General features: G+C 34.7%; 1 protein-coding gene across 1 annotated transcript in view; it reads left to right on the top strand.

Moving 5' to 3' along the window:
* Positions 1 to 1,559: 1,559 nt before the first annotated feature.
* Positions 1,560 to 13,831, top strand: part of LOC150101584 (homeobox protein OTX2-like) — a 99,644-nt gene continuing 87,372 nt past the window's right edge. Inside the window, exon 1 of the mRNA XM_090400848.1 lies at positions 1,560 to 1,869. Coding sequence (XP_090256974.1) covers positions 1,776 to 1,869 — 94 coding nt within the window. The 5' untranslated portion in view covers positions 1,560 to 1,775. The remainder of the gene's footprint in view (positions 1,870 to 13,831) is intronic.

Genomic DNA, 13,831 nt, shown 5'->3' with positions numbered 1-13,831 from the left:
CGAGCCAGTGCATTATCAAGTCATATCCTTTTCTCAGCTAATCCTAATGATGAAAACCAAAGTCACAAAGTCTGCTGGGAAAAATCTACTAACATCTTCCGTTGCAATGATGAACTAGAGAGAAAAATCGTGGAATCTAGAGAAATCATCTTCAATCCTGTTCATCTAAATAATAACTTGAGCTACAACCTCCCAGATTGTCATTCAGCTGTAATCATGTACTGGCGTTCACGAGATGCTACTAGCACGCACTTTCCCAACAATACAACTAACGAAAGAACAGCTTTAAATACAACCACAACGATTTAATGTCAATTATGTATAGAGACTTTCTATGATGTTCATAGTTTATTTAAGCTTCAGTGTTTTTTCTTTCTTTTATAATGTCCCTGATGAAGGCTGTTGTTACAAGCCGAAACTAGTCGTGTTTTTATATTAAAACCTTTTTACTTAAATCTTGGTTCTAGTCATTAAATTCTTTATAAAAAAATATGTAAATACATACACGTAAATACATACACGTATATATATATATATATATATATATATATATATATATATATATATATATATATATATATATATATATACACACACACGTGTATGTGTGTGTATCTATATATATATCTATATATATATATATATAGATATATATATACATACATATATATATATATATACACGTGTATGTATCTATATATATATATATATATATATATATATACACGTGTATGTATGTATCTATATATATATATATATATATATATACACGTGTATGTGTGTGTATGTATGTATATATATATACACACACACACACACACACACACACACACATATATATACGTGTATGTATATACATGTATGTATTTACATATATATATATATACACATACATACACATACATACATATATATATATAACAAGTATATAAATTATATATATAATTAAATGAATAATTAATTAAATTATATATAAATAATTAAATTAAATGTTATATATATATATATATATATATATATAACAATTTTCCTTTCAAGTATTATGAATGAAATTCTCAAAACTGCAAATAAGATACATGGAACTGTATTTAATTAAACGAGTAAAAAAAAAAAAAAAATTTCTTCATGATTGTCTGTAAAGTGACCAATAATGTAAGGTGCGAAACATGACGTTTAACTTTAACTGTCTCTGAATAACCTCACAACACGGCTATTGAAAATGAGATTCTGATTGGCTAAGTTATAAGAAGCATTACTAAACTTCCACCAATCATATCTTTAGCTAATATGACATCATCGTGCAGGTGGTCGAGATCAAGGAAGGGTCCAATGTGTCTCGCCGCTTGGTGGTGCATGCGCGTTATGTATGATACATCGAAGTCAGTTGTTTGAACTGTAGTTACATGATCAGTTAACAGCGGTGAGGTTGTGTTGATGGTTACAAGTACTTCTCAAAAGAGACAGAGCAATATAATCGCTGGAATATAAAAGTTGAGATTGCTGAGTTTTACTTGTTTTATCTGCTCTTAAATTTTAGAAGTCCATTTCTATTCGTAAAGCTGTGGCCGTCAGGGGAAGACCTCCCTCCTAGAGAGGGCACAGGTGAGGTATATAATCCGGCTTTTACCGGTTACTATCCCTACCATTCCGTGGCAAATCAATCGACTGGGATCGGCGGAGAATACGACAGCGGAGCCGTTGCTTTTCCGGAGGCGGCGTCGTCATACGTCCCGTTTTCGTCTTCGGCCAACACCACTACGGCTGCAACAACTTGCATGGCGTATCTAAAACCATCCCCTTACTCGTCCGTCAACGGTATGGGACTGGCGTCCGGAGTAGAGTTGCTTCATCCAGCTGTTGGCTATCCCGGTGAGTGATTTACTTTTTATGATTTCGCTTTGTTATCATTCATTAAGTTTTATGTAATATTAATATAACACTTAAATGAAACAAATATTGTTTAGCGAGTTAAGTTGTAGATTTGTATATTACTGAATAACGTTGAAGATAGCATTATGCCAAAATATGGAAGAGCAGAGTTTGTCATACAACTTAATCTAACTGCTTAATGTTCGGACCTTTACCTCAGAAGACTGAGGACAACTGCATAAATCCAGCTAATAAAATTGGTCTAATGCATGTTGGAGGGGGAAAATCTTAATGCGTATTGTCTGATGTACATAAAGTTTCACATAATTTAATGCCTTTTTCGTGGTTCATAACTCATTTAAAAATGTTATCTTAAATCATATATACAACACTTTAATAGTCAAATAATAGATAATTTGTGTTGGTAGATACAGCTTTTTTTTAATTTTTATTTTTTAATGTTTCTGTATCTAATGGTAAAAGAAATAATAGGCAAGGCTGAAAAATCTGCATATAGTGAAGGATCGAAGTAATGCATAAATCTGCAGTGCTCACTCGTATGCCTTAAAGTATTGATGACTAAACAAAGGTGCATTAATCTGCTAAGCGAGTTATAATTTTTTTAAAGAATTTAATAAAAGAAACCAAAAAGAAAAAATATTCTTTCAAAAGAAAAGATTTTTCACATTAATTATATATGTGACTAAATTAGAGCTTGTCTAATATGATAGACATGACGGCAATATACATTGAGTAGGATCTCTGTTTTCTTGAGAAATCAGAACTGTATAAAAATCTTATTAAAATATCTCGTTGTTCCGCAGCATAATGCAATAAAAATTCAGAGTTGTGAGTATTCTCTTAATGAAGCAAATGATTTCTTCAATATCTACAGAATTTTTAGCCTTGTACTAAACAGTAGCAAATTGCAGTATTCAGTGAATACTCAGAGTAAAATTTCACTGCTTCGTAACATCTATATATGTATTATGCATACTGGAATTTGCTAGACTTCAGGAACTGACTTATTTCGAATATTTTTTGTATGAAAATAAAAGTACGAACGTAGATTCGATTCCGTACGTTTGAAGAAATACGGTCGTTTCAAGATTCGGAACCTAGTAACAGCAAGCGCTGTATGACTGCGCATGCATCGTGGACAAAGTACGTAAACTAGTTCTAAGAACTTGTAAATAGTATTTCGTTGTGTGATTAACTTACTGAACCTTTACTTGAAAAAGATGCCAGCTAATCTGCAGATGAATACACTGATATCCATATGAAGTTTTGAAGGGGAAAAGCTGGAACTGATTTGAGGAATACAGTGCCGATTTCATATCCTGATCGTAATCGAGTTTTTATTGATACACCAAAGTATGAAGGCAAATGGATCGTTTAATGTTGTATCTGAATGTAATGTTAATCACAATTCAACGATTTCGAGTAGTACAACAGTCCTTGAACAGTAAATATATCTGCACGCCTCGGAGTTTCTCGAAGGTACTTATAAGTAAAGAGCGTTTACATTCGTACCAAAAAGTGCTTTTAAATTCTGATGGGATGGTAAAACTTATCAGTAATATAAGTTTTACCATCCCATCAGAATTACTAATTTCTGAAGCTCCGAAACATATATAAAATCGTCAGGCAAATCGTTTAGAAATTGCTATATACAGTATATATATATATTTTTCACAAGCTAGATCTCATCTTGACTACTGCATCAGATGTCACAGAGAACATTAGTGTACACGTAATAGGCTAACCAGTATGTACGAAATCTGAAATATTGGATGAAGTAATTATGTTCGAATTGACCAATCAGTAATAGACAACGCTAGTAATACTATAACACAAGAATTGCGCATCAAAGTATAAGGCAGACATCAGCAATCTTTACAAGTGACTTTCAAAGGTAGATGAGTTACCGATCTAATCAGAATATATACGGAAACCTGGATTTTTCTCCCCATCCCCTAAAAAAAAACATGCAAATCGTCTAGAAATCACACGCATTTAATGGACAACACATGGGCCCTCGTGGCTTTATTATATTCTATTTATTTCAATAATTTTAAATTCACATGGAAAGTCTATAAACAACATTAATTCAAAAGTATATAAAATCAACTATATAAAAAGAACACCTGCCATAACTTTTAATGATTTAAACAAAATATTCGTTTTTTTTTTCATATTACTTTGCAATGGATAAAGCATTAACCTGACGAAGAGAGGAAATGCATTCTATTTTATTTCTTATATTATTTTTAAATACGACATACAATATTAAATATCCATTTTCAGTAAAAAAAAAATCACTTTTATTATTATACAGATATATCAATGGAGTGAAGATGCATTGCTGAAGGCCCACCCTAACCGTTACTTAGACAATTCCTATCATACGCCTCACCTTTGGGAGCACTCACAACTACCACTGGCAACCCATCCCATTTATTCATCATTCAAGCAAAAGCTAGCTGCACTATTTTGAGCAACTTCCAGGGGTAACCCCTTGTTCTCCTACTTATATATTGAACAATTTTTGTGTCAGTTCTTAAAGAATCCCTTTTAACTTTCTAACACGCCTCCTCTCTTCGGCCTGTTAACTAAAATGCAAACCACACCCTTCAATCTCTCCTCATATTTCCACAGACCTATCGCCAGTTTGGCCACTCCTCTCCACCGCATCCTGATCACCAAATCTGTGCACAGTGGTAAATGTGGTTGAATCCTAGCCTTATCATAGGAGAACCTCCCCCTCTCTCTCTCTCTCTCTCTCTCTCTCTCTCTCTCTCTCTCTCTACTTTCAATTTGTTCAATATGCAAGCAATCTTTTGAGCTACTTTCCCAGCTTTTGTAATATATTTGTAATTAATACCTTTTGTAATTATATCCCTAGTCTCGTCGATTTCCTGTAATACAGTATCACCATGATACAAAGAATATAGTCTTTCATCCCGAACATTTTTGCAACATTAAATTGATAACCATTGTCCTTGCCCACACTGCCAATTTATTTAAATCGTCCCGCAGGATATGTACATCACTTATCCAAGATTCCCTCTTCCAGTTTCGCATCGTCAGCACACAAATGAATATCACCTCCTTAAATCTTCTTTATATTAATTTTTAGGATATTGCATGGAATTTTAACTTAAACTGACTTTCAGGAAGAAATAACAGTTGTTAACCAACTGGTATAATTGTTATACCTGGAATAAATGTTATATTATTATAAGCACATCAAAAACGTTTGCAGACACACAAAAAACAATGTTGAAATTATATCTTACAAGTATTAAAAACACTTCTAAGCTACTGTTTCAGTTTAAGATTTTATTAGTACTAATACTGTTTTTGCTTCTGATAGTGAGAGCATGCTAATACAACTAACTCTGCCTTTTGCATGAGCTTCTTCGGTGTTGCACATTCTTCAAAAACCTCTTCCTGATGACAATTGTATGAATAACTGGATTGCCATGCCTGACTTTCCACGTGTGCCATGAATAACTACAATGTTTCTGTGGTTCATGTACAATATACAATTTGTATGGATATGACTATCTGCCTCGGGCGTCAAAATGCCATGAGCTAACTTGTTCGTGTTTAATTTGTGGACAGTTGCTTGTTCACAACTAATACCGAAGCAGCAGGACGAAATTGCACTCTCATTCTTTGTATAACTTGAACAGGCATTTTAAACCAAAAGACATAGCATTTTCAAACTGCGCCAGCACTTACTGAAATTACAATAATTTATGACCTTCCAAGTGATGATTATGTTCCCCGGATTTCTTTAAGTTTATAGTAACAAAATAAAATTCATTTGGTGAAGGACATTTTTTTTTCCCTCACAATTTTATTTCTGTTATATACACTTCCATCTTTATACGATCGGTTTTAAAACGTTTATTTATTTATTGGTTAATTGACTCCCCAAACGATTGTAAACTTGTAGTGCATTATTACTGTGGGCTAGGATATTTTATTTTTTTTTTACATAATCCGGAAATCCTGCTTTAGAGAAAAACATGGAACTTTTTTTTCAGGCCTGCAATAAAAGCAGTAGTGGTCTCACAGACAATGAAATTCATCTTCCAACTCAACATATTCGCAAACATTCATGTCCACAGTGGAATTCGAACCCGCAGTCTGTTAAGAATATACACTGTCTGCTCAGACTAGGCGGCAAATCCTTGGGATTATCACCCCACTCCGGCGCTCTTCGGTTTTCCCCAGACGAAAGTCGTTTGTGGAAACAATTTTCCATAAGCATTGCAAAACTGACTGTGGACTCAAATTTTGAGACATTAAACTTCAAAAGTGAAATTTATGTGACTAAAAAGCATTCATGTTTTGCTCCAAAAAGAATGTAAACGTTTCCAAAACTGGAGTGTAAAATTTGTTTTGAAAAAAAAAAAAAAGTTTTGCTATTTATAAACCGAAATATTTCACAGAATGTCCAGAAATTTGTACAGACTTCATATAGTTTATTGGTTTTAAGTGCTACAGTATGGGGAAAAAAATTCCAGATCTGTCATTTACAGATACAAAATAGTGTTTTTGGAATTTTTCCATTGATCACTCACTGAAAACTATCTAGTGTAAAATTTCATTAACAGAGAGCGAACACATCGACCTATCTATCATTTAGAAGCATGAATATATTTCATTGATTTTAAAACTTAGATGATTTTGTGCAATGTGTGTAAACCCTTCGTTATATTTTATAGAAGTTGTACTGCACGTCATCGTAAGATAATTATATATTACGCTATTTTTTTTTTTATTTGTAAACAGATCACATTTTACTACTCCCCCCCCCCCTTTATTTTTTCCCATTACATGTTACAAACATTCTGTTGTTTAGGATGTCAAAGTGAATATGCTGTCTTTTCATTTTTGCTAAGTTTGTATGTTATTTAGGTAGATAAGCACTGTTTTCCAAGGACACTTTCCTAACGCCGAACACAATAGTTACTGTTATAAAATTTTGAATCTCTTAGCCTACATCAAAATGGTGATCGGTATACTCATTCATCACTTTCGCACTTTAAATGTTTCGAATTTTCGTTACTTATTAACTAATAGCCTACTGGAGGTTTAAAAAAAAAAAGCATAAAGTGAAATCTAATGGGTGTTCCCTTCCTATCCTCGAGAAGTCCTGTGTATATCACCATGATAAACCTATATCCTTGTTAATATTACACGTTATATATGCATTATGATTGTTTAAAAAATTATATGGTTATGTTATGCACTATACGATGTTACATGAAAAATAAAATCAATGTGGTGATATAAATAGTGTAGTGTCGACTCTCATTGGGAACAAGGTACTAGAATTTGGATGATTGCAATTTTCCCTTTTTGTACACGAAGCTAAATGTATTGCCTATTTCCGAAATAATTATTCGTATAATGGCATGTGGTGAAATAAAAAAAAAAAAAAAAAATCGTCACTACTAAGAAGCCTTACAAGGAGGGGGGGGGTCTATTTTTCAAACATCCCATGAAATCACTTCGTGGCCACACGAGAGAAAGTACTTTAATTTACTCCCTTTTAATAAAAAAAACACCTTTCGTAAAAAAAGTATACTAATAACTTAAGAATGTAAAAGATTTTCACTAATCGCTGATAAATTATACTACCGTAGTCGCAAACTATCGTTTTCGAGTCCCCATAAAGTCAAAGGCAGTTCCACATATTATACATATAATGTAATAACCTCCATGAGTCACAAGAATTCATTGTGGGATTGCACTCACACATCACATAATGCACAAACCACCCACCCACCGATACACTACATTTCGTCATCTACCTACTTTGCTGTCTACCACTCACTTATAGTATTTTTGTTGCATGTTTCTGGCCGATCTGCCTGCGGTATGAAAAATGAGTTTCCGGGACAAAAACTATTGACGATCTCCATATGAGATCGACTAATTACCGTTCAACCGATGAAAAAAGCTCAAGTAGTCTTCTCGTCACGACGAGAATCGAACTCATATATTTGCCAATTGAAGGAAGAATTATGTCCATCATCATTCTTCCAATTGCATTATGTAGGCGGATAATTTCTACTGTACTATATAAACATCGATAAACAGATTTTCGAAAAACAAATTTCATCAAGAAAACATTTCTTCGTTCTGTACCGAGATCTTTCACTATATTTATACATTATAAAATAGTAATCCGCTCGGTTAGCCTAGTTGCATATGCGCTTCGCAACCATATGCCTGGGGAAGGAGTGTCCTATGTTCGATTCCCGTCGACGACGTGAGGAACTCAAGGATCTTCCTCAGCCATAGCCAAGTTAGCCGGTCTTGGGCGTGGACAGCAGGGTTTTTCTCCTCAGTTTATCGGAGGTTTTTCATCCCGCAAACAGGCAAACCAGCCCCGTGAACACACACGGATTATAGTCATGAATATCTCCCCTAGGGGATGCAGCAGAGGAGTGGCGAACCAGCTGCATTAATACGTAACCCCTCATTAGGAGGGGGCTCAACCCGTTCCATGACGGACGAGAGGGATAGGATAGGAAAATATAGCATATTTTAAATTTCGCATATTGTGCTTACCAATTCGAATTATTTGATCCCTTAACTGACAATTAAGTAAATACTTTAATTGGTACTCTTAGTGAATCGATATTTCCCTTTTTAGAATCGAAATCTATGCTATCTAAGAACAGCCGTTTGATTATCAAAAGGAAACTAATTTCAATGTAATTTGTTTTTCTGCTGATGAATATTGTTCAAAATTAGAAAAGAGGACACCATCCATTTTCTATTTTAATAGCACCATGTAATGGTTTCCAAATTGGTTTGCCAGTTTCCTCTTTTCAGATTTTTTTCATCAATACTGGAGTATACCCCAAAACTGAACAATATTCTTCCTCCTATACATTAATGATCTTCCCTCAGTAACCTCAAATCCTTAGTTTTGTTGATAACAGTGCACGCTATTCTCCAATAGCGAGAGGACAACTTGTGAACTTCATTGTTATCAAAACCTAGTCCTTTCTTATCCCGTAACAAGGGATACCACTTCTCAACTTTGTAAATACTCAGATCCAAACGCAAGATCTGATTTTCTCTTGCGCTAACTTATACCTGCAATGTTTTCTGAAACAAACACACCACGCCCACACTCATCTTCCAAAACATCTGGCGTGCTCTTCGGCTCAGAACACTATTTTTCACTTGTACAACTCCTGAATGCCCAACCTTTGAATATTATTTTTACATTTGGGATAGTGCACCGAAAACCCTAATACTTGACCATGACTGTTTGTGTTAGCATCAACATTCATATAGTTTAGTTTAACTGCTCATCCTCTCATTCCGTCTTCATTTGTTTTCTGGAAATCTTTCTCACATTTCCTCTCGAAGACTCTACGACGTCCAACTCAGCTGGAGGTCATAGCCGTTGGGAGGAAATGTAAATAATGCCGCGTGCAAGCAAGGGAATATTGTGTTATAGGAATTGCGACTTCTGCGTGGAATTGACATAAAACATAGAATAAACAAAAGAAAATTTAATTATTTGCTTCTATAGTTACATTCTAGATAACAATACATAATTCTTACTCTAGTAATGCTGTATTTTGCAATTAGTATCATAAGGACTTCGTTATATTTATAAATTCCCCTTTAATTTCTAAATAATCAATTTAGATTATTTCGTAATCAATGATTTTAAAAATAGAAACCGCCATTAAATCGTTTAGGCTGCTGTCTCATAAATCTTGCATGATGTAACGAACCTAATTCCGTTTACATCAAACCAAACAATTGATTATTCATGTATAAAATACCCACCTTTGGTACGCTCTGTGGGTATGTGGGTCAGGTACTTTCAAATGTCATAAATGCATGCGACTATATGGCATGACGCATGTTGAAGACCCAAGAAGTACGTGTAGGTTTGGAATAACAAGAGAAAATTACCTGTGGTGATAGTGCTTTTCTCAGGCAGTTATCTAATATTTCGAACATGCTCTTGCTCTTGAAGAATTTCATTCATGCAGTTCGAACTGTATAATTTATCTTCCCAATAGCACTGCTGTGCAGATGCTTTTAATAGATAACAGCATCGGCAACCGATTAAAGCGAAATTCACAATCTAGATAAGCAGCTCAAAATCTAACTTTACAATACAGTAGTTTTATCCTGTTAATTTTCATATCAAAACATAATTTCGAACATAAACCATTGGAAATTCTGCCCAGTGGTTAGAGTATCCGCTCTTCAACCAATAAGCTTTAGGTTCGAATCCCGCTGTGGACATGAAGGCTTGTGACTCCATGTCCACAGCGAGAAATTAATCTCCCATGTTTAATGGGAGATGAATTTCATCTCCCGGTGTAAAACCACCGCCCCGCTTATTGGAGATCAAAAGTGGCTTGAAAAAGTTCCATATTTAGTCTCTAGCAAGGTTTACAGACTATTTCAAAAATAAGCAAATTCAAAAAAATTATACAATAAAAATAAAAAAAAAACTTGCCCACTCACTTGTATTAATGTACTACCTTTTTGGTGAGTGATAATCACCAAAAAAACATTTTTAGAATGAATTCATGAATCCTTATTTTGTGAGGAGGGAAGAAGAGAGAAAAGTATATCAGATTCTTGTCAAGTTCACTCAGATCAAGTATTTGTAATATATATTCAACTAATTCTAAAGACAAGTGTGAACCTTCGCTTGAATTCTTTTTTATTCATTATCTTATATTCATAGTTTGCTTAAAATAAAAAAAAAAACTAATACATACAGGATTTAGGCCAGAAAGAAACCTATACACCCATCAAAAAGTTATCTTATATTCATATGCTCTAAAAGGTGTATTTGATTATACTTGTAATAAGTTTATTTATGCGGATAAACATTTGACTATAAGACAGAATGAATATCACAACTGTCGCTTCAGTTAGTAGTGAAGGAGGAAATTTTATATACGGGTGAGTATATAAAATTTCCTCCTTCAAGTGAGTATAGTTTTCATATTTTCTGTACAATTAGTGTTAAGGACACTTTCTGAATATTACAACCGACGATTCAGCTTGTGGCAATTTGTATAACTGACGATTTCGAGTAGAAAGCGGGTACACATTCAAATTTTCCAACTGCGCGCAAAGGGGATCACGTGGGAACACTCAAAAGGCTACCCTGAGCGAACTGTGTTTGAAGGCAGCTCTTTTCATGCAGGAATACATGTTATGTAATGTCTGAAAGAAATCATCTAGATGATTTTACGCAGGAAAGAATTACTGGAAAGCTTGAAGGGGGCCTCCGAATTACTGATATTGCCAGAGGGTTTGGAATCTCATAACGTTGTATCCAGGCTCGAGTTAGCGTTTCAAACCAATGGAATGTATTTTCAAGACATATTACTAACAGGTCGCCCTCGCTCTTCTACGGAGCAGGAAGACATTTTTGGTTATAATAGCAGAACATAATCGACACATCACGGCAGGTCAGCTTGCAAATCTGTTCTATTCAAGCACAGGTACTCGGATATCTCAAAAAACTGGCAAGACGTCTGCGAGAATATCAGTAGTCAGCGCCTTTTTATCCATCGTAGAGCACAATGGATAAATCAGCTCATCGTAGAGCACGATTTCAGTGGTATTGTATCCACAAAAATTCGACAAGACACCAATGGGCTAATGTACTCTTTACAGATGAGTCGTTTTAGTCTTTCCTCCGATTCTAGACGGTACTTGAAAGTGGAAGTGATACTGCTTAATATCTCCAGAATATTCTTGAAAGGGATAGATACGACGGTGCTGGATTCATGGTGTGGGGAAGCATTATGCTTAATGGACGCACCGAGCTACAAGTGCTGGAAAAAGGGAACTATGACTGAACGATATTTGAACGAAGTTGTTCAAAGTCATGTTCTATTGTTCCGTGGTGCTATAGGTAAAGAATTCATTTTTATGGGTAATGCCACATCCCATCGGACATGGGCAGTGGAGATACTTCTGGAGACCGAGGATATTAATCGAATCGAGTGGCCAGCACGCTTCCCAAATCTTAACCTTATACGTTTGGGACGCAATAGGGAGATGCACTGCTGCTAGAAATTCCCTTCCGGAAAACAAGGCGTTATCCTGGTCTCAAGAACTCCTGAGTCACTTGGTGCTAAGCACTGTACGACGTTGTGAGAGCTGTATCGCAGTTTGTGGTGGAACATATTCCATACTGAAATGTCTCCGCATAGTTAAGCACTGTACATAAATTCCTTAACTACGTCCTTAAACTTCTTAACTTTTCGCAAAAACATATTGCAATTCAATTTGTACGAAATTTATAACACAATTTTTTTTGTAACATAATTTATTTGCTGGCAATAAATTTGTCCATATTGGTTGTAGTTATTAAATTTTTTTTTCGTATACAGGTAAAAATGCAGTTCGTCCTTACCTTTTGACACCAGTGTATAATCTTTGTCAACCCAGAACATGCTAAGTGGCTGTTTTCAAACATGAAACTATCCAGATCCACTACAGAAACTTTCTGAACTGCTTAGTAAGGTCGATCACTCACTCTTCAAAAAATTATGCTATGGATTGTACTTATTGGAGAAAAAAGGCAAATGCAAAACCTATTAGAACGATTGTCTGACATACTCGTAGTTTTTTTTTTCTCTCCCCTCCCTAAAAGCCATATTCATAGAAATTAAGTACAAATTAACAATATTTTACATTTATAAAGGGCTTTACACAAAGTGGTGCTATAGATAACTGCAAAACACGTAAATTGGCTAGAAACTACATAGAGCTAATTACAAAGATAATATACACTTCCCTCTTAGACTAGGTGTGCATGCGCTTGGTGTGTAACACTCATTAGTGGAGGGAAGGATAGCTTAGTCGAGTTAAATCGCTCCCGTTAAATATTCTCTACCACAGACCTGTATATTAGATAAAGTCCACGTTCTCATTCAAGACATCTTGAAAAGGCAACCTTCTGGTGAGTGGAACAGTTGTGTACATCTTGGTTGAAATAGGCGTATGTCGCACCCACATGCGTCTCTCAGAACAATTTTTCGAATGTACCACTTTGAATTTTGCTGATCACCATAATTTCACCGATATAAATGTTAGCTCATGCGAACGCTATTCACAAAACTGTTATGAAGTACACTAACACTATCACCAGTCTAGAACATAAACTTTTAACCTATTTCGCTTGACCTAACTTCTAAAAAGCTTTCACGTCAGGTGTTGCTGTACACCAGAGAAACTTTTTAAATCCAGTCAGTTATAAAATATTGCTCCCACGTTTGTTAATTCTTCACTTCTCAAATCTTAATCTTAGCTTTCTGGTCAACAGAATGCAATAATTGATTCACACTATTATTTCTGTATTTATTGCCTCCTTAGGTGATATCGGGAAACATTTACCCCTAGGAAAAAAATAAGTTCAAATCCCGTCATTCACGCGTATGTATTGTGGTATTTTTCAATGAAAGCTAAGTTACAGTTACAGTGTTAATGCTTTTTTAATAGTCTTAAGTTTTGCATTCGCCAAATAGCCAATTTACAGCGCATGCTTACAAAAAATTTTTCGTTTCGTTGTCTTTCACTACACCGATCTCAATTTTTACTTCATGTATTATCATGGGTCCTCATCTTATGGGACACAGAATGATATAAAACAGTCATTTAACAGCAGTATTTGAGACCTATCAAAAGGGTAGAGAAATTACCATAAAGCATTTTTTTTTCTTACATGTGGATTTACATGAATCTTATGTTACAGAAGAATAGTCTAAATATAAAATAGTTTCCATGTACTGAATAGAACGAAATCAATCGAACTCAATTAACATGTCAGTACAAAACGCATGTGTAATTTACAGCTGTTATGTCTTTTTCGTTGCTCTGAATGATTGCTAATCCTCGTATAAAACTAATTTAGAATTAATATGGATATTGT

Source organism: Typopeltis vanoorti, chromosome 11 (genome assembly GCF_054136105.1).
Source record: "Typopeltis vanoorti isolate ZY-2024b chromosome 11, IOZ_Tvanoo_1.0, whole genome shotgun sequence".
NCBI lineage: Eukaryota > Metazoa > Arthropoda > Arachnida > Uropygi > Thelyphonidae > Typopeltis > Typopeltis vanoorti.
This window is presented reverse-complemented; position numbering and strand designations above follow the sequence as displayed.